General features: G+C 48.0%; 1 protein-coding gene across 2 annotated transcripts; it reads right to left on the bottom strand.

Annotated features, from left to right (window-relative positions):
* Nucleotides 1–2,377: 2,377 nt before the first annotated feature.
* ckap2 (cytoskeleton associated protein 2) lies at nt 2,378–23,416 on the bottom strand. 2 transcript variants are annotated; one of them, XM_033022264.1, is made up of 9 exons: nt 23,026–23,416; nt 20,201–20,291; nt 18,812–18,878; nt 13,961–14,877; nt 10,706–10,892; nt 7,635–7,805; nt 7,428–7,497; nt 5,914–6,409; nt 2,378–3,987 (listed from the first exon to the last, which is right to left on the bottom strand). In XM_033022264.1, the coding sequence occupies exons 1-9, from the start codon at nt 23,084–23,086 to the stop codon at nt 3,744–3,746; spliced, it is 2,304 nt and encodes a 767-aa protein (XP_032878155.1). In that variant the 5' UTR covers nt 23,087–23,416; the 3' UTR covers nt 2,378–3,743. The 2 variants fall into 2 exon arrangements, with proteins under 2 accessions (XP_032878155.1, XP_032878156.1); XM_033022265.1 differs by lacking the exon at nt 7,635–7,805 and having other exon boundaries at nt 23,026–23,397.
* Between the last annotated feature and the right edge of the window lie 709 nt (nt 23,417–24,125).

Genomic DNA, 24,125 nt, shown 5'->3' with positions numbered 1-24,125 from the left:
TGGGAGCGCTGGTTGGGTGGAGATGATGGTTGGGTTGGGGATGGAGGTTGGGTTGGAGGTTGGAGGTTGGGGTGGAGATTGAGGGTGGAGGTCGAGGTGGAGATCGGGGTTGGCGGGTGGAGATTGTATGGAGTGGAGATTGGGGTGGAGATGATGGGTGGGGGTGGAAGTTGGGTATGGGTGGAGATTCTGGTTGGATGGAGGGGAGGGGGGGGGGGGGGGGGGGGGGTTCTTGTGGGTCGAGGCTGGGGGGGGGGGGGGGAGGTTAGGGGGGAGGGTGGAGATGATGGTTGGGTGGAGATTTGGTTGGCGGTGGAGATTCTGGTCGGGTGGAGATACTAGACAAATGCCGCAGACAGACCGGTGGCGATCAGTGTACAGGTGATCTTCCGGCAGACAGCGATAGAGGCAGCAGATGCAATGTTAACCCACAGAGTGCTGGAGTAACTCAGTAGCTCAGCCAGTCGGTATGAAGAATGGTCCTGACCGGAAACATCACATAGCCATGTTCTCCAGAGATGCTGCCTGACTCCAGCTCCCTGTGTCTAACCATATAACCATATAACATGTAACAATTACAGCACGGAAACAGGCCATCTCGACCCCTCTAGTCCGTGCCGAACACATAGTCTCCCCTAGTCCCATATACCTGCGCTCAGACCATAACCCGCCATTCCTTTCCCATCCATATAACTATCCAATTTATTTTTAAATGATAAAAACGAACCTGCCTCCACCACCTTCACTGGAAGCTCATTCCACACAGCTACCACTCTCTGAGTAAAGAAGTTCCCCAAAGTGTCTAGTGTAAACCAGCATCTGAAGAAGGGTTTCGGCCCGAAACGTCGCCTATTTCCTTCGCTCCATAGATGCTGCTGCACCCGCTGAGTTTCCCCAGCAATTTTGTGTACCTGCAGTACCTTGTGTCCACTGTGCAGAACAAGCATCTCACTGTGTCTATATAATAAGTGATGATAAATACACCAACGGACACATATTGGAGTCCGTGAGATCCATGGCAAACTAGCAACCCATTTGCTGAACACCTTACCTCAGTCCGCCTAGGCCTACAGCATCCCCCGGTTGCTAAACACTCCCTCCCATCCTCACACTGACCTTTCTGTCCTGGGCCTCCTCCACTGTCAGAGTGAGGCCACGTGCAAATTGGAGGAACAGCAATCCATATTTCGTTGGGCAGCTTACAGCCCAGTAGTATAAATATTCCACTCTTCCCTACCCTGGTTCTCCAACTTCTTACACTGTCCTCAATTAATTTTACTGATTGTATGCCTCATTCTCACCTTCCCCACAGCTAACAATGAACCATTCCACATTTCTGTGAGCATTGTCTGCTTAGATCTGTCATTTTCACACCTTATCTTTCCATATCTCATCTCCCTCAATTCTCTCTGAAAAATGGTCTTTACCTGAAACCATCACCAATTCCTTCTGTGCAGATACTGCCTGTCCTGCTGAGTCACTGCAAAATGTTGGGTCTATCTTCAATGTAAACCAGCATCTGCAGTGCCTTCCAAACTTGGCAATAGGAAGTCGAGGATATTAAGTGGTAGAGGATATTATGTACCCGAGAGCTCACACCGATTGTTAACGACCAAAGCTTTATTCAGTTTGCTTCAGTCCAAAAGGCCCCGACCTGAAACGTTACCTATCCAGGTTCTCCAGAGATGCTGCCTGACCCGCTGTGTTACTTCAGCACTTTGTGCATTGACCATCATCTCCAGTTCTGTTTCTACTAAAGTGTTATTGCCAATCGACTCCGCCAGCACTTCATGTACTGCACTGGATGTGTGCAGACAGCATTTTTCTTGAGATTTTAAATACTTTTTATTTTTTATAAAGCGGGAGGAACAGCCTCTCAAAATCCACTGGGGTAGCTTATAACCCAGTGGTATGAACACTGAGTTAAAGCCGTGTCCCACTATACAAGTTCATTCAAGAGCTCTCCCGAGTTTAAAAAAAAAAAAATCAAACTCATGGAAGCACGTAGAACGTACGTAGCGGGTACGTCGGAGCTCGGGGACGTCGCTTAGCAGCTCGTAACGCTAACGGCAGGTACTCTGGAAACGCGGTAAGCTCGGGAAGACTCGTGAAGATTTTGCAACATGTTGAAAAATGTCAACAAGAGCCTCGAGTACCCACGAGCGGCTATTACCGTGAGTTCGATTCAGGGCAAACTCAGGAGAACTCTTGAATGAACTCGTACAGTGGGACAGGGCTTTAAGTAATACGCACCCCCCCTCTTTCCCGTGATCCCCCCCCCCCCCCACACACATTTCTCCCACTATTCTAAACCATCCTGATTGAGGAGTTTAGGCTGATGTCTACATGCAATACGCATAGAAAATACACCTTGAAGCAGGGTAATAAAGTGACCATTTAATGAAGACAGGTAACACAGCATTGAGAAAACACAGGTCAAAAGCAACATTAACTTTAGAATAAATGATTCTTGAATTATTATCAGGTACAGAATGAAGATAGGACAATATGTACAAAATGTTACTGAAGGCAAATACAAGATTACATTTTACTGCAAGCAAAACAAAAAGAAGGGTATTTATACACCAATGTAGTACTGCTGCCTCGTGTTCCATTGTAACCATTGTAAGCATTACCAGTACTCCCACATCAACAAAGTTTGCCCTTTTTCCACCAGGAAAGCATTTGAAATGGAATGTCTCCAAGCATAACTGATGTCTGTGGCCTGGTAGTTCAAAAGTGTCGTTTGGGAATTCAGTTTCAAACGTGTCCCTCGTGAAAATGGGAAAACTTAAAAGCAAAATATTAAGGAACCGAGGATGCTGGCATTCTCATAAAACCTAACCACCACAACTCAAGGTAAAACTGGACATCCTACAAATTGACTTTTTAACAATCAAAATGTATTGTTTTGCAAGGAGAACAAAATTGATTTATTATTTTGAAACTAAAAGTTGGCAGTGGTTTTCTTTTGCTTGCCGTGTTGTAATCTTACCTTTGTCTGGATAGAAAAGTTTTTATATTTAAAGTTAGTGTTGATTCAGATTGGCAGCAGCATTAAGTCAAGCCAGTGCAAAGGCTGTGCTTTCTTCACAATGGTACAATGGTGCTTTCTTCACATCCTCGACACAATTAATTTTTTAGATAATTACAAATTACTCAACTTTTTAAAATAAATGTTACTTAAATTATGTGGTCAAGACCTTAAAATAGCTTGCAGGACAATGATCCACCAGACACCAAGGATTTATGTGCATACCAGCACTGTTGTCTATAATACTGTAAAGACTATTCAATATAAAGTTTTATTATATACCCACATATTCTAGGAAGTTTTAATAACAAAATTCTGCAGCAGCCCTCTCAATATCGTATTCTGTAGCTTGATATGCAAAAGCTTTCTGTTCAGAGATCATGTGCCAAAGTGTTACTCAAAACATATTTTTTGTGATGGTCACTTCAACAAATATAGCCACCCATTTAAAAAGAGTGATTTTTATTTTGTTAAAACATTGATATCAGCATTAAATATCAGATAGGAGATCAGAGCAAGGCAGCAGGAAATCCTATCAACTCGAGCCCGCCCACTTAATCCGAATTCCAGTGGACATAGCAGGACAAACAATCCTTGCTTTAGCAATGACAAGTGAAAGGGAAACTTATCACGTGAAGCTGAACTGCACTGTAACTACAAGTTGCCAAGGAACACAAGGTGCTTTTTATTAACTGTTAGAAATCCATCATCAGTCCATAGAAATGTTGGTGAATTCTTGCAGTGCGTTGTTCACCCTGAACGCATAGGCAGTGGCCTCACCCGCCAGGTGTTCCAGGTCATTCAAGGAGGAGATGCAAGGATCGTGGTCCTGCAACATCGAGGGTAGTTTCTCAGATCCGTGCTCGATACGTCGGGAACGCCGCACAGGAGTCAGGAACCGCAGCTCCTTGATATCGGAGCTGCAGTTATCCCGATGAACTGGGTTCTTGGCGCTGCAGGGGGAGGAAAAACCATTCAGTTGGTTGTTATATTTACTTTAGACTTTAGAGATACAGTGTGGAAACAGGCCCTACGAGTCAACGCTGAACAGCGATCATCCTGTCCACTGGCACTATCCTACACACAAGGGATAATTAACCACAGGCAATTAACCTGTACGTCTTTGGAGTGTGGGCAGAAACCGGCACACATGGAGAAAACCCACGCGGTCAGGACCTATCACCGTCATGCCTATCAAGGCACAGTGTAAAGCCCCTGTCCCACTTAGGAAACCTGAATGGAAACCTCTGGAGACTTTGCGCCCCACCCAAGGTTTCCGTGCGGTTTCCGGAAGTTGCAGGTGGTTGCCGGAGGTTGCAGGTAGGGAGACGGACAAAAACCTCCAGGAACCGCACGGAAAGCTTGGGTGGGGCGCAAAGTCTCCAGAGATTTCCTAAGTGGGACAGGGCATAAGGTTTTTGGTTGCGTGCTATCCAGTCAGTAGAAAGACTATACACAATTATGACCACACGGGTGCGGGATAAAAGGAATAACATTTAGTGCAAGATAAAGTCCAATTAAAGATAGTTCACCGGTCTCCAGTCAAGTAGATGGGAGGTCAGGACTGGTGAGAGGACTGTTCAGTTGCCCGATAACATTCCATCAGATTAGAAATTGTAATCGGGATGCATCACAGCATGGTTTGGGAACCGCTCCATCCAAGACCACAATAATTGCAGAGAATTGTGGACACAGGCCAGACCATCACGCAAACCAACCTCCCTTCCATCAACTCCATTTACACTTCGCGCTGCCTCGGCGAAGCTGCCAGCATAATCAAGGACGAGTCGCACTCCAGTCACTCCCACGCGGTTCTCCCTTCTCTCATCATGCAAGTGGTATAGAAGTGTGACAAAAGCACACCTCCAGATTCAGTGACAGTTTCTTCCCGGCTGTTATCAGGCAACTGAACTATCATATCACCAGAGAACAATGACCCTCAGACTATTTTAATCGGTCTTTATCTTGCACTCAATGTTATTCCCTTTATCCTGTATCTGTACACCGTGGACAGCTGAATTGTAATCATGTATTGTCTTTCTGCTGACTGGATAACATACAAGCTTTTCACTGTACCTCAGTACACGTGACAATAATAAACCTAAACTCAATTTATTATTTATTAAATTATTAAATTTAAAATTGTTACTATTACAAATTTAAAGTAAATTCTACTTAAATTTGCTGGTCAGCCCCTTACACAGACTGTAGGAGGGCAAGTGCAAAATTAAACATACATGAGTAAGGGTTTGAACACGCCAGAGGCAGGAAACATGTTCTGTTGGGGAGTCCAGAACCAGGGGCCACAGTTTAAGAATAAGGGGTTGGCCATTTAGAACCGAGATGAGAAAAAAACTTTTTCACACAGAGAGTTGTGAATTGGTGGAATTCTCTGCCACAGAAGGCAGTGGAGGACGATTCATTGGATGCATTCAAAAGAGTTAGATAGAGCTCTTAGGGATAGCGGAATCAAGGGGTATGGGGAGAAGGCAGGAACGGGGTACTGATTGCGGATGATCAGCTATGATCATATTGAATGGTGGTGCTGGCACGAAGGGCCAAATAGCCTACTCCTGCACCTATTGTCTAGGTTTCCAAGTAGAAATGAACGACATTATATACTGAAGATAGGCACAAAATGCAGTCCCTCACATACAAACCCTCACTGTTGGTGTCAATGGCAGACCATCGTCCTACAAAGGCAGAGTAAGTCAGCAGGTCAGGCAGCGTTTCTGAGGAAACCCGTAACCCACCCTTTCTCTCCAGAGATGCTGCCTGACCCGCCGAGTTCCTCGTGTAGAACAATGATCTGCCATAGACCCCAACATTGATTGTTTGTATACATACCGGCACCTGTATGTCAATTAAATTAAATTTACTTTTGCCGTCTGGGCGTCGCTTTCACACTGTATTTAACAGATGATCCTCGGTTCTTTCCTTTACTTGGTGTCATCTGCTTTATCGGGGTCTTTAAGTCTTCAATTTTAATGTTTCTGAGGATTTTGCAGTTCTCCTTGCTGTCAACTTCAGCTGGCGGCTGGCAGCCTTCCTCACTCTCCTCCACTGCAGGATGGTCGTGCCTGGCTGCAGGCTCCATCCATTGCCCCGTACACTGCTCCGCGTTGAGGGCAGCCGTGGGCTCAGCACCCACAGAGGCCTCTCCATCGCTTCCGCACAGACTCGGCTCACTGGCCGCACCAGGAGAAGGCGACCCCTGCTCCCGCGGTGACAAGCTCACCGTCCCGTCTGGGGCCGGCACGCTCTCCTGGTCTTCGCCGGCCCGGCCCACATCCTCCTCCACCACCTCTCCCCGCTCACTTACTGAGTCCAACGGGAGAGTCGCATCAGCCTCGGCTCCATCTTCCTCACCTTCACCTTGGACACAAGAGATGCAGCACTAATCAAACTCCAGACCAAAACCATCTGGTCAATAGTGCCATGGAGACACGCAGCACAGAAACAGGCCCTTCAGCCCAACATGTCCATGCTGACCATCTATACTACTCCCACCTAAGGCTTTGTATCGTCCCCACCTTGCTACTCCATCAGCCCGAACCAAAACGTTATCTGTCCATTCCCTCCACAGATGTTGCCTGACCCGTCGAGTTCCTCCAGCACTGTGTGTTTTGCTCAGTTCCAGCAACTGCAGTTTCTGGTGTCTCCAATAATAGTATTGCAGACAATCAGATTGTTTGTGTGGGAGGATCTAAACCAGAAATATCTCCGGGGCAGAGCATGCACCACGGGCTAAATTATTCATTCAGAGAATAATGCGAATATCACAGACAAGGAACTGCTGGTTTACATAAAAAAGTGCTGGAGTAACTCAACAGGTCGGCCAGGCCCCTTCTTCTGGCGGATTGTGCAGCGTGGAGGTTAGGGGAGAAACCTGGGAGGGAGGAGGGGCAGGACAATGTGTGGCAGGTTGATACTGGGTTGATGGGCAAATGGCTGGCCAAAGGCCAGAGATGAGAACTGAAGGTGTGAGACAGGCTGATTGATGAGTTGCGAATTGTGAAGCCAGAGGAAGGAATATAGCAGGGGGAGGGGGGGGGGGAAAGAAAGAGGCAAATAGGTGCGTGTTCAGGTGGGGAAAGAGAGTTGGGGCAGGGAGAGAGATGTTCACGGTCACCTGAAACTGGAGAGTTCAATGTACCTGCAGTTGGGTTGTAAGTCACCCATGTGAAATACGAGGTGCTGTTCCTCTGTTTGCATGTGGCTTCACTCTGGCAATGAAGAGGCCCAGGACGGGAAGGTCAGTGTGGGAATGGAAAGGGATGCAAGGATGGTTTGCGACCGGGAGCTCGGGTAGGCCTTGGCGTCCCAGGTGGGTTAAGAGATGCCTGGCAGGTTCACCGCGCGGTCACCACGCCTGCCTGCGGTGTCCACTTACCCCGACACGGTTTCTTGGGAGTCTTGGTGTTCAGAATGTCAGCGAGAGCAATACGCAGCTCCTCTGTCGGCTGAAAGACAAGACAGGTAAAAACGTACAGCTGCTTACAACGCCAATTCTCACACGACCGCTAACCCAAGAAACATTCCCTCGCTGCCCTGCGTCCTCGGGGATACGGGGGGGGGGGGCAGCCAGCGGTGCCTGTACCTGAGCTTCGGACCGAACAGCTTGTTCGTAAACAGCCATCACATCGTGGGCCAAGCCCTTGCGCTGCTCCAGGTACATCAGGCAAATCCAATACTTTGCAAACGTCTTGGGCTTTGGGGCACACTCGGTGAACGCCTCCAGTGTCTGCAGAATGTCCGCACTCGGGCTGCCCTGAGGAGACACAGCCAAGATCAGAAACACTGGCGCGTGGATGCCCAGATCATGGAGTCAGAGCCGTGCAGCACACAACCAGGCCCGCCCACCCACCCCAAGCCTGTGCCCTCTAGTTTTAGAATCCTCTATCATCGCCGGTCACTTGAAATGAGTAGGACTGTCCTCCCCTCATAGGGTCGTCTACTTGTGGGTCTGTAGAGGCCGATCCGCGAATCACACACAGGAGGTTGATGTAGGACCCGGGTCTTCGTGATGTTTAAGGCTAGGCCCATGGCTCTGTATGCCTTGGCTACAAGATGGCGGTGTTACTGACTTTGGTCTTGGCATTCAACCTATTAAGGTTGAAGAGCCTACCGTTAATTCTGTAGACAAAGACCATGACATTAAATTTATCCATGTCCCTCATGATCTTGTACACCTCGGTAAGGTCACCCCTCAGCCACCGACGCTCCAATGTATAAAATCACAGCCTATCCAACTTCTCCCTGCAACTCAAGCCCGGGTAACATCCATTCTGTGCATCGATTGCATCATTCTCTTGACGTTGACATATTATGCCTGTGCTTTCCAGCTTTAGAATCAGACTGATCTTTATGGACAATGAACCAAAGACGTTGGCTTACAAAACAACAAAAAAGTTTGAGTAACTCAGCGAGTCAAGCAGCCATTTGCCCCACACCACCCTGGCCACGCTCTCATCTCGCTGCTACCATCGGGAAGAAGGTACAGGAGCCTGAAAACCGTGACCTCCAGGTTCAAGAACAGCTTCTTCCCAGCAACCATCAGGCTCTTGAACACTGCACAACACTAACCTCAGCAACTATGATCTTCTGTGGACTGTGTCTTTGGTTGCACTACGGACTTCAGTTTTAATAAGTTCCAGCAGTAGAATTAGGCCAACCGGGCCATCAAGTCTACTTGGTTTATCTATCTTTCCCTCAAGCCCATTCTCCTTTCTCCCTATAACCCCGTGCTAATCAAGAATTCAAACCTCCACCCTTAAAAATACCTAGGCATTACATCTTCACAGCCGTCTGTTACAAATAATTCCAGATTCTCCACCTAAAGAAATTCCTCCCCATCTCCTTTCTAGTTACGTCCTTTTATTCTGAGGCTGTGGTCTTTGGTCCTAGACTCTCCCACCAGTAGAAACATCCTCTCCACATTTACTCTATCCAAGCCTTTCCCTATTTAGTAAGTTTCAATGAGGTCCCCCTCATCCTTCTAAACTCCAGCGAGCACAGGCCCAGTGCCATCAAACATTAACCCAATCATCCCTAGGGTCATTCTGGTAAACCTCCTCTGGACCCTCTCCAACGCCAGCACATCCTTCTTCAGATATGGGGCCCAAAACTGCTCACAATATGTAGTATGTTGCAAAGCGTACCTGAAGCGTCGCTGTAAATCTGTCCCAGCCCGTGTGCGTGATTTTGGCGCCGTTTAGAGGGGGGCGGGTTTAAAACGCGATTTTCCCTAGGCTGTTCAAATCGAGTATGTTCAGCCTAGTTAATTATTAACGAAAAATCGCCGCACGTCGCCTCTGCTGCACACGGATATAAGAGTGTGAAAATGTCGCCTTAGGGGAGGGAAGGGGTCACACACATGGCCGGGAAGCAGAGGGGTGTAGGTGGGGTGAAACTGAAGGGAGCGACAATCTGCTGCTGCCTGCCCGCTGAGTTCAAAAGTTCCCACGCAAGACTCACGATATACTGTGTATCGTGAGTGTACCGTGGGAACTTTTTAACTCAGCGGGCAGGCAGCAGCATATTGTCAATTATTAACCCTCCCGCGGAATATACCCTCACCTTCTCTTTTATGAATGGGGATTTAATTCCCCTTCCTTCGAGGACCGACCGGAGGTTCCGCTGTCACCTCTGCGGGCCGCCCTCGGTGAACATTTTCAAGGACCTTTCTTCAAGGACCGAAAAAATCGGAGGTTTTCGTTATTTGGATCTTCGGATAAAAGGTTGTGCACCTGTAGTTTAAAAATTAACCTCTAAACCAGCGACCGCCGGCAACCGGCTGGATCTCATACAGGGGACAACAGAAGGTAGGCTGTTTATTTTTACATTAAAAAGGGCTTCTTAAGATCCCTTTATACAAAGTTTTATGTTGCGAGTAGCTAATTTTGGGCCCATTATATCCCGCAGTATTTTTCTGGGCATTTGAGGGCACAAATCTACCGCAATGTGAACGTTCTAAACCAGCGCGTTCACAGGATCCCACTAGAAAGCTGATTTAAATGGACTTTAATTTACAGCAATTGAACACTAAATTCTTTCCATTTGGCCTATAAATTAATGTAAATGAGATTTAAAAATCATGTTTTATTGTGAATTATTTGTGAATATTATTTGGACACTTAGGCTATTTAAAAATGTTAATCATTTATTAAGAAATGGATAGATGTTTAGATCTAGTAATTGAAGTTTGAAATTAGCTACAATTGGGTAACTAACTAATTATATGCTTTAATTTCAGGTCATCCAAGTAAGATTATTTTATATTTGTTTCAGAATGCATCAATCTATGATAACTGAAAATTTCATTCAGTTCTCTTAATTTTTAAGAAAGTTATGGGCTTTTGAGTTCACGATCACAGCTTTTTTGTTATGTCCATAGAAAATCAATAGGGAACAAGATGCTAATTTCCGAGTATGAAAATGGCCATAACCTTTTAAATAATTGAGATATGAAAGTGAATTAGGTGTCAAATTAATCTTCTTTTTATGCTTTATCTGATGGGATAAATTGCAGACTTGATTTTTAAAATCTCAAAATTTTGTAACATTGCTACATTATGCAAATGCAGCTTATAGAGCCTCAGCATTACATTCCTGTTTTGTTTTTTTATACTCTCGCGCTCAAAATGAAACACTTGGCTCAGTTGCACTCACCTCCTGAATGCGGTTCACGCACTGGGAGAGATGTTGATTGAACTCGTTGTCCGTCTCAGTCTGTTTTTTCCCTTCCATGACTGTGGCCCAGGGGGATTTCACCGGCTCTGCCGCGGGCTTCTTCTTCTGCACGGGGGTCATATCCGAGCCTTTCACTGGCCTCCCCTTGGACACCGGCTGCAGTCTCCTTCACAAGGTTGGTAAATAAATTAAAGTGTGCCGACTTCAGAAAACCCCAAGGCATTAAACCCCAAAGCAGCAACTCAAACCCAGAGTCGTACATCATTTGTAGGGCAGAGGAACAGGCCCCTCGGCCCATCATGTCTGTGGGGCAGCCATCATGCCCATTGATACTAACCCCGCTTGCTTGCACTAATCCAATATCCCTCTTGACCCAGCTCATACCCAGACCTGTGAAGATGCCTTGCAAATGTTCCTGCCTCTGTCGCCCCCTCTACCATCTTGTTACAGATACCAACCAGAATTTACCCCTCAGTTCCTTTAAAAAAATCCTCCCTCACCCCAACCCTGTGGGCCCTCTAGTTTTAGACACCACTAAAACTTGGTCAGAGTGTGGCGAATCTGCGGAGTTCATTGTCACAGAAGGCTGTGGAGACTGTCAATGGATATTATTAAATCCGCGATAGATAGATTCTTGATTTGTACGGATGTCAGGGGTTTGGGGGAGAAGGCAGGAGAATGGGGTTGAGAGGGAGAGATAGACCAGCCGTGATTGAACGGTGGAGTAGACTTGATGGGCAGAATGGCCTAATTTTGCTCCCATCACATGAACACTACCATGTACCATACATCGTACTATACACAGGCACAACTATACTCAAGATTACACAAGAGTCTGTATCCTCCAAGTTTTGACATGTATCCTCCAAGTTTTAAAGTTGTTAAAAATGTCCTCAGAAGCCTCTAGAACTTCCACATGAATTACTTTGCCCCAGCAAAGACGTACGACTATTCAGAGGTGACTCGGCAGCTACAGAGTACTCCCATTGTAAAGGCACAATCCTGAAAAGTCACTGTCCACACTCAACATGTTAAAGCCAATCATAGCCATTGGGAAGCTGGACTTAATTGTCTATTGTTGTCTGTGTTTAAATACAAGAACCCTGATGTGGTTTGTGTTTGGAGATTCTAGTGAGGGGTATCCAAGTAAGTGTCTACTTCTGAAGAAAGGCTTTTATATCAGCCACCTTCAGCCTCAGTAACCCACGGTCACAGCTCAGTATAGCCAGTGTTGGACGATTTTAACCTGACGTCCCAACTGTTCTCAGACGACTGGATGGTCCTTCCATAAACTAGATTCTTCCAACCTACCGCATCGCAGACCTTGCACTTTTTCATCAAACTCTAATGCTGCTACACTATATTCTACTCGCCGGAGTTTTTCTCTCTGCATGGTGATGCAGTGGTAGAGTTGCTGCCTTACAGCGAACGCAGCGCCGGAGACCTGGGTTCGATCCCGCCTACGGTCGCTGTCTGAACAGTTTGTACGTTCTCCCTGTGACCTGCGTGGGTTTTCTCCGAGATCTTCGGTTTCCTCCCAAACTACAAAGACGTACAGGTTTATAGGTTAATTGGCTTGGTAGATGTAAAAATTGTCCCTAGTGGTAGGAAACTGTTAATGTGCGGGGATCGCTGGTCGGCGCGGACCCGGTGGGCCGAAGGGTCTGTTTTCCGTGCTCTATCTCTAAAACTACCCGTTGTATCTGTGTGTGGGTTGACTGTACTCGTGGATGGTGTGATTTGATAACAAGCGTTTTTCACTATCACGGTACACGTAGCCATAATATACCAACATCAACTCTTATACACAACAAAGGCTGCAAGCACACTGTACAGGAGATAGATACAAAATGCTGGCGTAACTTAACGTGACAGGCAGCACCTCAGGGGAGAGGGACTGGATGAAGTTTTTGGGTTGAGACCCTTCTTCAGACACTAGGTGAAAATGAATTCAGTGGGACATGAGCAGGGAGAAACAATGAGTCTGCCAGGGCAGTTGTGTGCATGGATTTTGGGGAGAAGGTAAAATCGGGCCATGCGGGACTGATGAACAAGGTTGAAGGGTGCGGAGAGCCGACAGCCGGAAGTGATGGGATCAGAGGTGGTGTGAGATTTTGTGTCCACCTTCAGTGTAAACCAGCATCTGCAGTCTCTTCATACACAAGCACAGCATACACCTCCATCACACCCTGCCCAGCCGTGTCAGGGAAATGTGTACTTGTACCCCTCTCTCCCCCTGCATTCAGCAACACTCCCCTGGCCCTGTCTGCAACCCCTCGCTCACTCCCCCAGTTGCTGCAGGTCCTGTTGGGGCTTGGACAACCTTCTTCATTCTTTACTGTTCCACCAACTCCGGCAACATCTTCCAGCGTGGGAGCACCACCACCCACGCGTTCCCCACCAAGCCACACACCATTCCCACTGCCACGCCCACATCTACACTCTGCAACTCCATCAACAACAACAGTGGAGCAACTTCACCAGATGGCACCTCACCAACGCTTCCGCAAGGACAACTAGGTTTAGGTTTCTTATTGTCGAGTGTACCAAGGTACCGTGAAAAGCTTTGTTTTGCATGCTAGCCCATCAGAAAATACTGTGCATAGATACAATCAAATCGGCAGTGTTTGAGTTGCTGCCTTACAGCGCGAGACCCAGGTTCGATCCCGAGTACACGCGCTGTCGATACGTTGTCGTGCGTTTCCTCCGGATGCTCCGGTTTCCTCCCACACACCAAAGACGTTCAGGTTTGTTGGTCAATTGGATTTGGTAAAATTGTCCCTGGCGTGCAGGATGGCGTTATTGTGTGGGGTTATCGCTGGTCGGCACGGACTCGGATGGGCCGAAGGGCCCGTTTCCTCACTGTCTCTCTAAACTCCAAAAGCCAAAGTCAAGTACAATAGGCAGAGTAAAGGGGAAGATACAGAGTGCAGAATATAGTTCTCAGCATTGTAGCGCATCAGTTCCCTGGACAGAGAGGGGGAGAAATGAACATTCTCTGAAGTAATAAATAAATGTTGTGACTTTGTGGAATAGGATAGATTGGTTTCCAATGGGAATCGGACAGTGCCCTAGTCATTATGAAAATAGCATGCAGAAGCAGTAGTGATGGACATTTGCCAGCAATGCAGTTCCTGAACACAGATTGATGAAAGGGGAGCTATTGAAAGGGTCTGGATCACAATTCCTGCATTCTACATGTAGGGAATGAATGAAGAGAGAGGACAGGTTTACCTTTTCTCTGCAGTGGCTGTGGTGCGTTTGATGGGGTTGTGGCTGCCCTGGGGTTTGGCGACGCTCCACGCTGGGGGTCTGCTGGTGTCCCTGGGGGTTTTCAGGGGCGGCGCTGTGCTCCTCTTGGAGATAGTCTGAGTCGCCACGATTGCAGCATCCCCGTTGCCTGCCTGGTTAAAGTCGATCTTTATTTTCAGGACGCTGGTGGTGGCAGGTTTCTGGCGGCGGGGGGCGGTGGCCAAACCCCTGGCATTGCCGCGGGAAGCAGCGTTAGCGTCGCTCCCCGGAATCCGCCGGTTTTCCACTCCCTTTGACCAGGGCTTGTCCCGCGGTTCCTTGGGCCGCACCACCAAGTCGGAGCGAGTGCCCGCTGCCGCCTCGGGCTGCTCGCCCGGCTGGGAGGCTGACCGGAACGACCGGATCTTGGACTCCACGACCCGGCCGCGGTACAATCCCGGCACGGCCTTCCCGGAGGCGGGAAGCGGCAGCCTAGGCCTGCCGCTCCTCGTGGCCAAGGATCGAACCTGCTCGCTCCTGACGGCGAGGGAGGAACGGCTCAGCGCGGCCTTCCGATGTCTCGCCTGCATCTTTCCTTTCTGCTCCGTCACTGAATCGGGCTGCTTCCTCTCCGATTCCCTGGCCGGTTGGACGGGCACTTTGTCGGCGGTGGCAGGGACCGTCCCCTCTGCCCTCTGCCCTCCGTTTGGGCGGTTGTCTGGGGCCGTTGCTGACGGCACTGTCTTGGACCGAGCGATCTGGTCAGCCGGCACGCTGGGCTCAGCCGTCGCCCCCTCACTCCTCGGCGTGGGAGCCTCCTCTGGACGCCGGGACACCGTCGATCCTCCACCACTCAGGGGCTGGGGAACAGAACTCTGCAGAACAGGCACCTTTGGCTGCAGCCTCTTCCCTTCACGTACCTAAAGGAAAATATACTCGAAACGTTAAATGGAGATTGCACTGCACTTTCACCCCCCTGCACAGAAGCAGAGATTCGCAACACAGTGGCTGCAAAACAGTGCCACAGAAGCCCGTGGAGGTCATGCCAGTGCATACATTCAAGGCAGAGATAGATAGATTCTGGATTAGTACGGGTGTCAGGGGTTATGGGGAGAAGGCAGGAGAATGGAGTTAGGAGGGAGAGATAGATCAGCCATGATTGAACGGCAGAGTAGACCTGATGGGCCGAATGGCCTAATTCTTCCCCTATCACTTATGACCTTATAAAAACACCTCACATTATAACGTCCAAAAATACAAAGCCACCCACTCTAATCCTGTTGCCAGGAACCGAGGGCCTGTGCTGCAGGGAGAGGCTGGGCAGGCCAGGACTCTATTCCTTGAAGCACAGGAGGATGAAGGGCTATCTTATAGCTGTGTATTAAATCATGTTAGGGTATGCACCCAGAGTAGTAGAATCAAGAACTAGAGGGCATAGATTTAAGGTGAGGGGGAAAGGTAGAATAGGAACTCAATGGATAACTTTTTACACCCAGGACCTATGGGGAAAAAAAGGGTTATTTAGGGACAAAATGTTTAAGAAAGAACTGCAGATGCTGGAAAAATCAAAGGTACACCTCATATTTTGTTTGGGTAGTTTACACCCCAGCGGTATGAACATTGACTTCTCCAATTTCAGGTAGTCCTTGCTTTCTCCCTCCTTCCCCTCCCCAGCTGTCCCACTGTCTCCGCCTCTTCCTTTCTTCTTCCCGCCACCCCCCACATCAGTCTGAAGAAGGGTCTCGACCCGAAACGTCACCTATTCCATCGCTCGATAGATGCTGCCTCACCCGCTGAGTTTCTCCAGCATTTTTGTCTACCTTCGGCTACTTAGGGACAGTCAGCATGGCTTAGTAAGACACGCCGTGCCCTGTACAAACTCGATCGAGCTTTTGTGGGAGGTGACGTCGGTGATCGATGAGGGCAGGATGTTGTCTACATGAATTTTTGCACAGCATTTTATTAAAGTCCCTCAAGGTAGGGTGATCCACAAGACTAGGGTGCACGAGATCTCAGTCTGAAGTAGGGTCTCAACCTGAAGTGTCCCCCACTCCTCTCCAGAGATGCTGCCTCTCCTGCTGAGTTACTCCAGCATTTTGTGTCTACCTTCGATTTAAACCAGCATCTGTAGTTCTGTCCTCCACAGTAACTTGTTGGATTGGTTTAGGTGCTGCCTTCCCCACAGAAAACAAGGTTAGAGGATAACTCATCAAGGTTATTATTGTGTCTGCAGGCCCATGACCAGTGGAGTCCATTTAGATGATGTAGATATGGACGGAGACGTGACCCAGCGTAGCTGGGGGCCTGGAACACTCGACTGGGAGACATAAGGTCATAGGTCATGTGATAGGAGTAGAATTAGGCCATTCGGCCCATCAAGTCTACTCCCCATTCAATCATGGCTGATCTATCTCGCCCTCCTAACCCCATTCTCCTGCCTTCTCCCCATAAACTCTGACACCCGTACTAGTCAAAAAATCTATCTATCTCTGCCTTTAAAATAGCCACTGAGAGTCACAGAATCACACAGCATGGAACCCTTCACCTTACTAATCAAGAATCTATCGCTGCCTTAAAAATACACACTGACTTGGCCTCCGTAGCCTTCTGTGACAAAGAATTCCAGAAATGTCTCCTCATTTCTATCCTAAAAGAACATCCTTTAATTCTGACTATGACCTCTAGTCCTTGACTCTTCCATTAGTGGAAGCATCCTCTCCACTCTATCCAAGCCTTTCACTATTTTGTATGTTTCAATGAGGTCCCCCCCTCATTCTTCTAAATTCCAGCGAGTACTGGCCCAGCGCTGACAAACGCTCATCATAGGTTAACCTATTCATCCCTGTTTTTATATACAAGCCCTCTTGAAATAAATGTTAGCATTGAGTTTGCTTTCTTTACTACCGATTCGACTTGCAGATTAATCTTGCATCAAGATCACGAATGGGCTTGTATACTATGGAATTTAGAAGGATGAGAGGGTATCTTATTGAAACATAAATGATTAAGGGTTTTAACACACTAGAGGCAGGAAACACATTCCCAATGTTGGGGGAGACCAGAACCAGGGGCGATGGTTTAAGAATAAGGGGCAAGCCATTTAGAAAGGAGATGAGGAAAAATGTATTCACAGAGAGTTGTGAGTCTGTGGAATTCTCTGCCTCAGAGGGCGGTGGAGGCTAGTTCGCTGGATGCTTTCAAGAGAGAGCTAGATAAAGCTCTTTGGGATAGTGGAGCTAAGGGATATGGGGAGAAGGCAGGAACGGGGTACTGATTGTGGATGATCAGCCATGATCACATTGAATGGTGTTGTTGGCTCGAAGGGCCGAATGGCCTACATTATGGCACCTATTGTCTATAGCACTCCCAAGTCCCTTTGCACCTCCGATTTCTGGATTCTCACCCCATTTAGAAAATAGTCTACCCATTTATCCCTACTACCAAAATGCATGACCACTTTGCTGCAGAAGGACTTAGACAGGTTGGGAGAGTGGGCAGAGTCTGTTTTCTCTACCAGCCCTTCCACCTATTTTCATATCATCTGCTAACCTGGCCACAAAGCCTTCAATCCTTCGTCCAAATCGGTGGAGGCAGATACAATAGTTGTGTTTAAGAGGCTTTTGGATAGACATATGGATATGCGGGATAAGGACCACGTGCAGGCAGATGAGATTCATTTAACTGGGCATTATGTTAGGCACAGACATTGCAGGCCAAAGAGCCTGTTCCACTTCCTTTCTATGTTCTAGCAGCTAAGCTAATATTCTAAATACCTTAAGGGCCTGTCCTACTTGCCAGCACCCAATATAGTCGCAGCAGGTGGCTGAAAATTTTCAAAATGTTGAAAATCCAGCGGGCGACCAGAAAAACGTAAGACCCTTTGGGCGACAACTCACGACCGTACAGGCTTCACCCCACAGCTCAAGAGTGACTTCATGGAACAAGAGCACGCCACGTTTTGGCTGAAAGTGAAGGGCTGGTCTGTTCTTTCGAAGAGGGCCCCAACCCTATTGGTCAGGCCCCCCTCAACTTATTGCTGTGAGGCTGGATTCTCAACCATGGTAACTCTGAAAACAAAGGCACGAAATAGGCATGTGATCGACGCTGACATGAGGTGCATTCGTCCTCGTTTTGATCACCTGATGGCTGCAAAGCAATTTCAACCATTGACTGAGTATTGGCAGACAGGTTTTAATAAATCGGACTGTTTTATTTTCAATTTTGGTTTCGGGGTCACGGTACTGACCAAGAATGTCTGATGGGGTAGTGGGGCCAAAATGGCTAAGAACCACTGCCGTAGGCCAATTGGCTTGGTAAAAATTGTAAATTATCCCTTGTGTGTGTGTGTAGGATAGCATTAGTGTGTGGGGATCACTAGTTGGTACAGACTTGCACTGTATCTTTAAACCAAACAAGTTGTATCACTAATTAGTGACACACCAATCCCATTGGAGTGGAAAACATGTACAGAAATCTTTAATTAAAAAGCACATTTACACAAACATTCTGAAGCAACAATAAGGAAGGAACTTCCAGGACACACGGAACTGCAGGAACATTGCCAACCAGGGAGGTAAAGAGGGAGTGGTGTCTGTAGAAAGTGGACAGGGATGGGAAGGGAACGATGTGACTGGTGGTGGGATCATAGATCTACTAGGAGACTCCATCTGATTATTTCAAAGTGATTTATAGCCCCATTAAATAGCACGATTGCTCCTAGGCACTATACAAATGCAAGTTCACCATCAGAGGAATATGTACCTGCAGAGCTAGAAATGAACCATGGAATGTACAAGTTATCATGTGAAGGTGCAGGATTGGTCAAGGATTTTGGATCCGTTTCAAGGTACCCACCGGTAAGTCCTTCCGCCATTTTGCTGCCCGATCTTTATCAAAGTTCGTCTTGTCCTTCAAGTAGACCCTTCAAATAAAGTGATTTGTAATCAGAAAAGCATGCGTGGCCACCAATTATTAAATCTCCCATCTATTTTTGGCAACATTGCCATTCAAAAAGCATTTGCCGTTTGTGAGGCAAATGTTCAATTTTTTTTAACATTTTGATAGTAATGACATCACAATGATGACGTATCATACAACAAATGAGGGGAGGGAGGGTTTTTTTACAGTGTTTATCAACGTGTGGATTCACTCAAGTGCAACCAATGTCTAGCAGAAAGTGGTCCAGGTCAGACAGGTTTCAGTTAATTATTGTCACATGTACCAAGGTGCAGTGAACAGCTTTGTTTTGCAGCTATCTAATCAGATCAGATAATACTATACATAAATACAATCAAGTCAAACTCAAGTACAATAGGTAGAGCAAAGGGGAAGAGTGCAGAATATAGTTCTCAGCATTGTAGCGCATCAGTTCCACAAACAAAGTCCAAAATGTCCGCAAAAGGGGAGAAATGTACATTCCCTGAAGTAATAAATAAATGTTGTGACTGGAATAGGAAAGATTGGTTTCCAATGGGAATCGGGCAGTGCCTTAGTCCTTATGGAAGTACTGTTCAGAAGCAGTATAGATGGACAATAACTAACTGTTGGCTTGGGGCTCAACACTTCAGTTCCAATACCTTCGAGAGTCACACGGCACCGAAACAGGCCTTTCAGCCCTCGAGACCATGCTGACCATCAATACCCCATTGATGACCTTATTGAGGTGTACAGGATCATGAGGGGCATGGATAAAGTGAACACTCACAGTCTCCCCCCCCCCCCCCCCCCCCCCCCCCCCCCCCCCTAAAAGACATTTGGACAGATAAGTGTAGAGGAAGAGTTTAGAGGGACATGGGCCAAATGCAGGGAAATTGGGCCAGCCCAGAGTGCCAACTTGGTCGGCATGGACAAGGTGGGCTGAAGGCTGAAGTGTCACAAGATGTTACAGAGTGGTTATTTAAAACTCTGCATTTACAAACTGCAAGACAATTCCAAAATGGCAGCTCTGTCTTCCCGTTATTCGATCATTAAAATGAAGAGGGACAGCGAAGCACAGCTTCTGACAAGCTTGAAAATGGGCGTGTACTTGCAAAGCTCTCGCACTGGCTTCAAATTAGTTTGACATTCAGAGTCCTCCGAGAGAGACAGCCCTCACGTCCCCGTCCCCCACCCCATCACCTCCCTCCCATCCACCCGCCCCCACCAGTGAGATAAATTGCAAGCCTTGGCTGATCAGTGGGGCGGGTGGTTGGGAAGGGAGGGCAGAGGCGCTATTTAAAGGCAGCCCCTGGCGATAGGCCTCACCTGCCCTCCAGCCGGCAGCGGGCCTGCTCCGCCACACTGTTGGCGTATCTCTTCCGCTGGCGAAGCTCCTCCAGCTTCTGCTCCTTTTGCTCTGCGGCAGAAGAGAAACCACATGCTCACCTCACCAAAGTCACAATCCATGCACCCTCCCGTCAGAATTCAGGAGAAAAATACATTTATACCCCGTCCCACTGAACAAGGTAATTCACGAGTTCTCCCGAGTTTTCCCCTGCGGGATCTTTCCTCCTATGGGATCTTTGGTGCGGAGACAGAAGCCGGTTACGGAAATAGGCCGAAAATTACCCATGACCGTACTACGTCTTTTTCGTCGAGTGGGCTATCTTGCTTGCTATAGGATCTTTGCCCTGGACAGAGTTGAGGGAGGAGGTATAGGGACAGGTGTTGCATCTCCTGCCAGGGCAGTTGTGTTTATGGATTTTGGGGAGAAGGTAAATCCAGGCAGTGCTGGAGAATGAGAAGGTTGGAGCATGTGGGGGGGGGGGGGGGGGGGGGGGGGGTGGGGGGTGGGTAGAGGGAAGACAGCTGGAAGTGACAAAATCAGAGATGATCTGTGAGATTATGGCCTGGCACTCGCTGTGGGATCATGGTCCAAGGGGAAGTAGGTGGAGGTGTCCGAGTGTTGGCGCCTGGCCTCAGTGCGGTAAAGGTCTCCACGGCACCTCCCTTGACCGCGGGTTTGATGATAATGTCGGGGTTGCTGCAGAGTAATCGCAGAGCGGTACGTTCAGAGGGGGAGAGGTTAGGTGGCAAGGGGAGTGTAAAAGCCGGGTTGATGAGTGCATCGGTGCTACCTCCTGCACTCATGCAGAACTCACGGACTTCATTAACTTCACCAATTTCCATCCTACACTCAAATTCACTTCGACCATCTCCGACACCTCTCTCCCCTTTCTAGATCTCACCGTCACCATCACAGGAGATAGAATGTCGACTGACATATATTACAAACCCACTGACCCCCAACAGCTATCGAGACTACACTTCTTCCCACCCTGCCTCTGGCAAAGACTATATCCTCCTTCTCCCAATTCCTCAGTCCACGCTGCATCTGTGCCAAAGATGTGGCGTTTCATACATTCGAGATGTCCTCATTATTTAGATAATGGGGATTCCCCTCTTCCATCATAGATGTGCCCCATACACGCGTCTCCTCGGTACCCCATTACTTAGGTATGTTGCAAAGCGTACCTGAAGCTTCGCTGAAAATCTGTCGCTGCGGGTGTGCGCGATTTTGGCGCCGTTTAGAGGGGGTCGGGTTTAAAACGCGATTTTCCCTAGTTTGTTCAAATCGAGGATGTTCAGCCTAGTTAATTATTAACGAAAAATCGCTGGAAGATTCCGTCGCTTTAGCTATTATTACTTTTAACGGCTTTATCTAATTGTTATAGTAGTTTAAAAATTAACCTCTAAACCCACGACCGCGGCAACCGGCCGGATCTCATAAAGGGGACAACAGAAGGTAGGCTGTTTATTTTTACATTAAAAAGGGCTTCTTAAGATCCCTTTATACAAAGTTTAATGTTGCGAGTAGCTAATTTGGGCCCCATTATATCCCGCAGTATTTTTCTGGGCATTTGAGGGCACAAATCTACCGCAATGTGAACGTTCTAAACCAGCGTGTTCACAGGATCCCACTAGAAAGCTGATTTAAATGGACTTTAATTTACAGCAATTAAACACTAAATTCCTTCCATTTGGCCTATAAATTAATGTAAATGAGATTTAAAAATCATGTTTCATTGTGAATTATTTGTGAATATTATTTGGACACTTAGGCTATTTAAAAATATTAATCATTTATTAAGAAATGGATAGACGTTTAGATCTAGTAATTGAAGTTTGAAATTAGCTACAATTGGGTAACTAACTGATTATATGCTTTAATTTCAGATCATCCAAGTAAGATTATTTTATATTTGTTTCAGAATGCTTCAATCTATGATAACTGAAAATTTCATTCAGATCTCTTAATTTTTAAGGTTATGGGCTTTTGACTGTCCATGATCACAGCTTTTTTGTTATGTCCATAGAAAATCAATAGGGAACAAGATGCTAATTTCCGAGTATGAAAATGGCCATAACATTCTAAATACTTGAGATATGAAAGTGAATTAGGTGTCAAATTAAACTTCTTTTTTTGCTTTGTCTGATGGGATAAATTGCACTTGATTTTTTAAATCTCAAAATTTTGTAATATTGCTACATTCCTCTGCTCTTGCTCCCCATGCCACCAGACACAACACAGCCCAGTGTAGGGGTTCCCAACCGTTTTCATCCAGTTTACCCCAGGCAACTTCAATAGCACATAACAATGTTATTTCACTTATTATGGACTAATGATGAACAGATACCGGTATACCGGAACCAAACAGTCAGTCAATGAGAAAAAACGTACAAATATCCAGAATCAACAAATTTACCCCAGGTTGGGAACCCTTGCCCTAGTGGCTAACAACACATAATCATCCGACATTCTCTCCACCTCCAATGGGCTCCCACCACTAGCCACATCTTCCCACTCCACCCCTTTCCCCAGAGACCGTTCCCAGCGCCAATCCCTGGTTAACTCATCCCTTCCCACCCAAACCACGCCAGCCCTTCCAGCTTTGAAGCAGTTCACCTCGCCTGTGTGAGACTTCCCCTCTCACTGCTCCCTCTCCCGTAGTTCCTGCTCTCCCACCAGACTGGAGGCTCCCGGCCCACAGATGCTGCTGACCCGCTGGCTTCCTCCACCACTTTGTGTCTGGTTTGTTTTTTTGCAAGTCTCACCGGGCCGGCCCCAGTTAACCCCCTCTGCTCCCTACCTTGGTAAGACATGGCGTGTCGCGGTCTCCCCGATGTCCGAGCGCTCGCCACGGTCGCCATGTGTCGTAGCCCCGGTATCTCCGACAGTAACCGGAATAACTAACTCGAGCCCCGGGTTACTGCAGCAGCCACGACCTCCCCAGTCCCCGACCTCCTGACAGGACCACCAGCCCCGGGCTAGTCTCCTCGAGCAGCAGCCCCGGTATAAATGCAGCAGCCCCGGTATAAATGCAGCAGCCCCGGTATAAATGCAGCAGCCCCGGTATAAATGCAGCAGCCCCGGTATAAATGCAGCAGTCCCGGTATAAATGCAGCAGCCCCGATCACTGCACTACTGGTCCCGGGTCCACTCACTCCTGCTCCACCTCGGCTGCTCTGCTGGTCCCTCCCTCCCGCCAACCGCCGCTTGTTGCCATTTGATTCTCCCGCCCATCCGCTCATTGGCCGCTGCGCTCCTGTAGCAACTCAAACCCGCCAATCAATGCAGGCGCACGGGGTTTAAAGCAAAGATCTTAGAGCAGAGTTCTAAGCAAAGATCTTATAGCGAAGCAAGATCTTTGGTTTAAAGCAAAGATCATAGGGATATGGTCCAAATGCGGGCAATGGCAGCGACCTCCTTCCCCTTCCCTCCACCCCCCCTCCCCTCCCCTCTACCCCCCCTCCCACTCCCCCCCCCCCTCCCCACTACCCCCCCCCCTCCCACTACCCCCCCCTCCCACACTACCCCCTCCCACTATCCCCACTACACCCCACCCCACTACCCCCTCCCCTCCTACCACCCCCACCCCCCTCACCCTCTACCCCACCACCCTCCCACCCCCTCTCCCTCCCCCATCCCGCTCACCTCCCCTCTCACCCTCCCTCTCACCCCACTCCCCTCTCTTCTCACCCCTACTCTCTCCCCTCTCCCCCCTCCACTCTCCTCTTCTCTTCCCCTCTTCTCGTCCCCCTCTTCTCGTCCCCTCTTCTCGTCCCCCTCTTCTCGTCCCCCTCTTCTCGTCCCCCTCTTCTCTTCCCCCTCTTCTCTTCCCCCCCTTCTCGTCCCCCTCTTCTCGTCCCCCTCTTCCCCCCCCCCCCCCCCCCATCCTTCCCCCTGTTG

This window comes from Amblyraja radiata, chromosome 6, assembly GCF_010909765.2.
Source record: "Amblyraja radiata isolate CabotCenter1 chromosome 6, sAmbRad1.1.pri, whole genome shotgun sequence".
NCBI classification, from domain to species: Eukaryota; Metazoa; Chordata; class Chondrichthyes; order Rajiformes; family Rajidae; genus Amblyraja; species Amblyraja radiata.
This window is presented reverse-complemented; position numbering and strand designations above follow the sequence as displayed.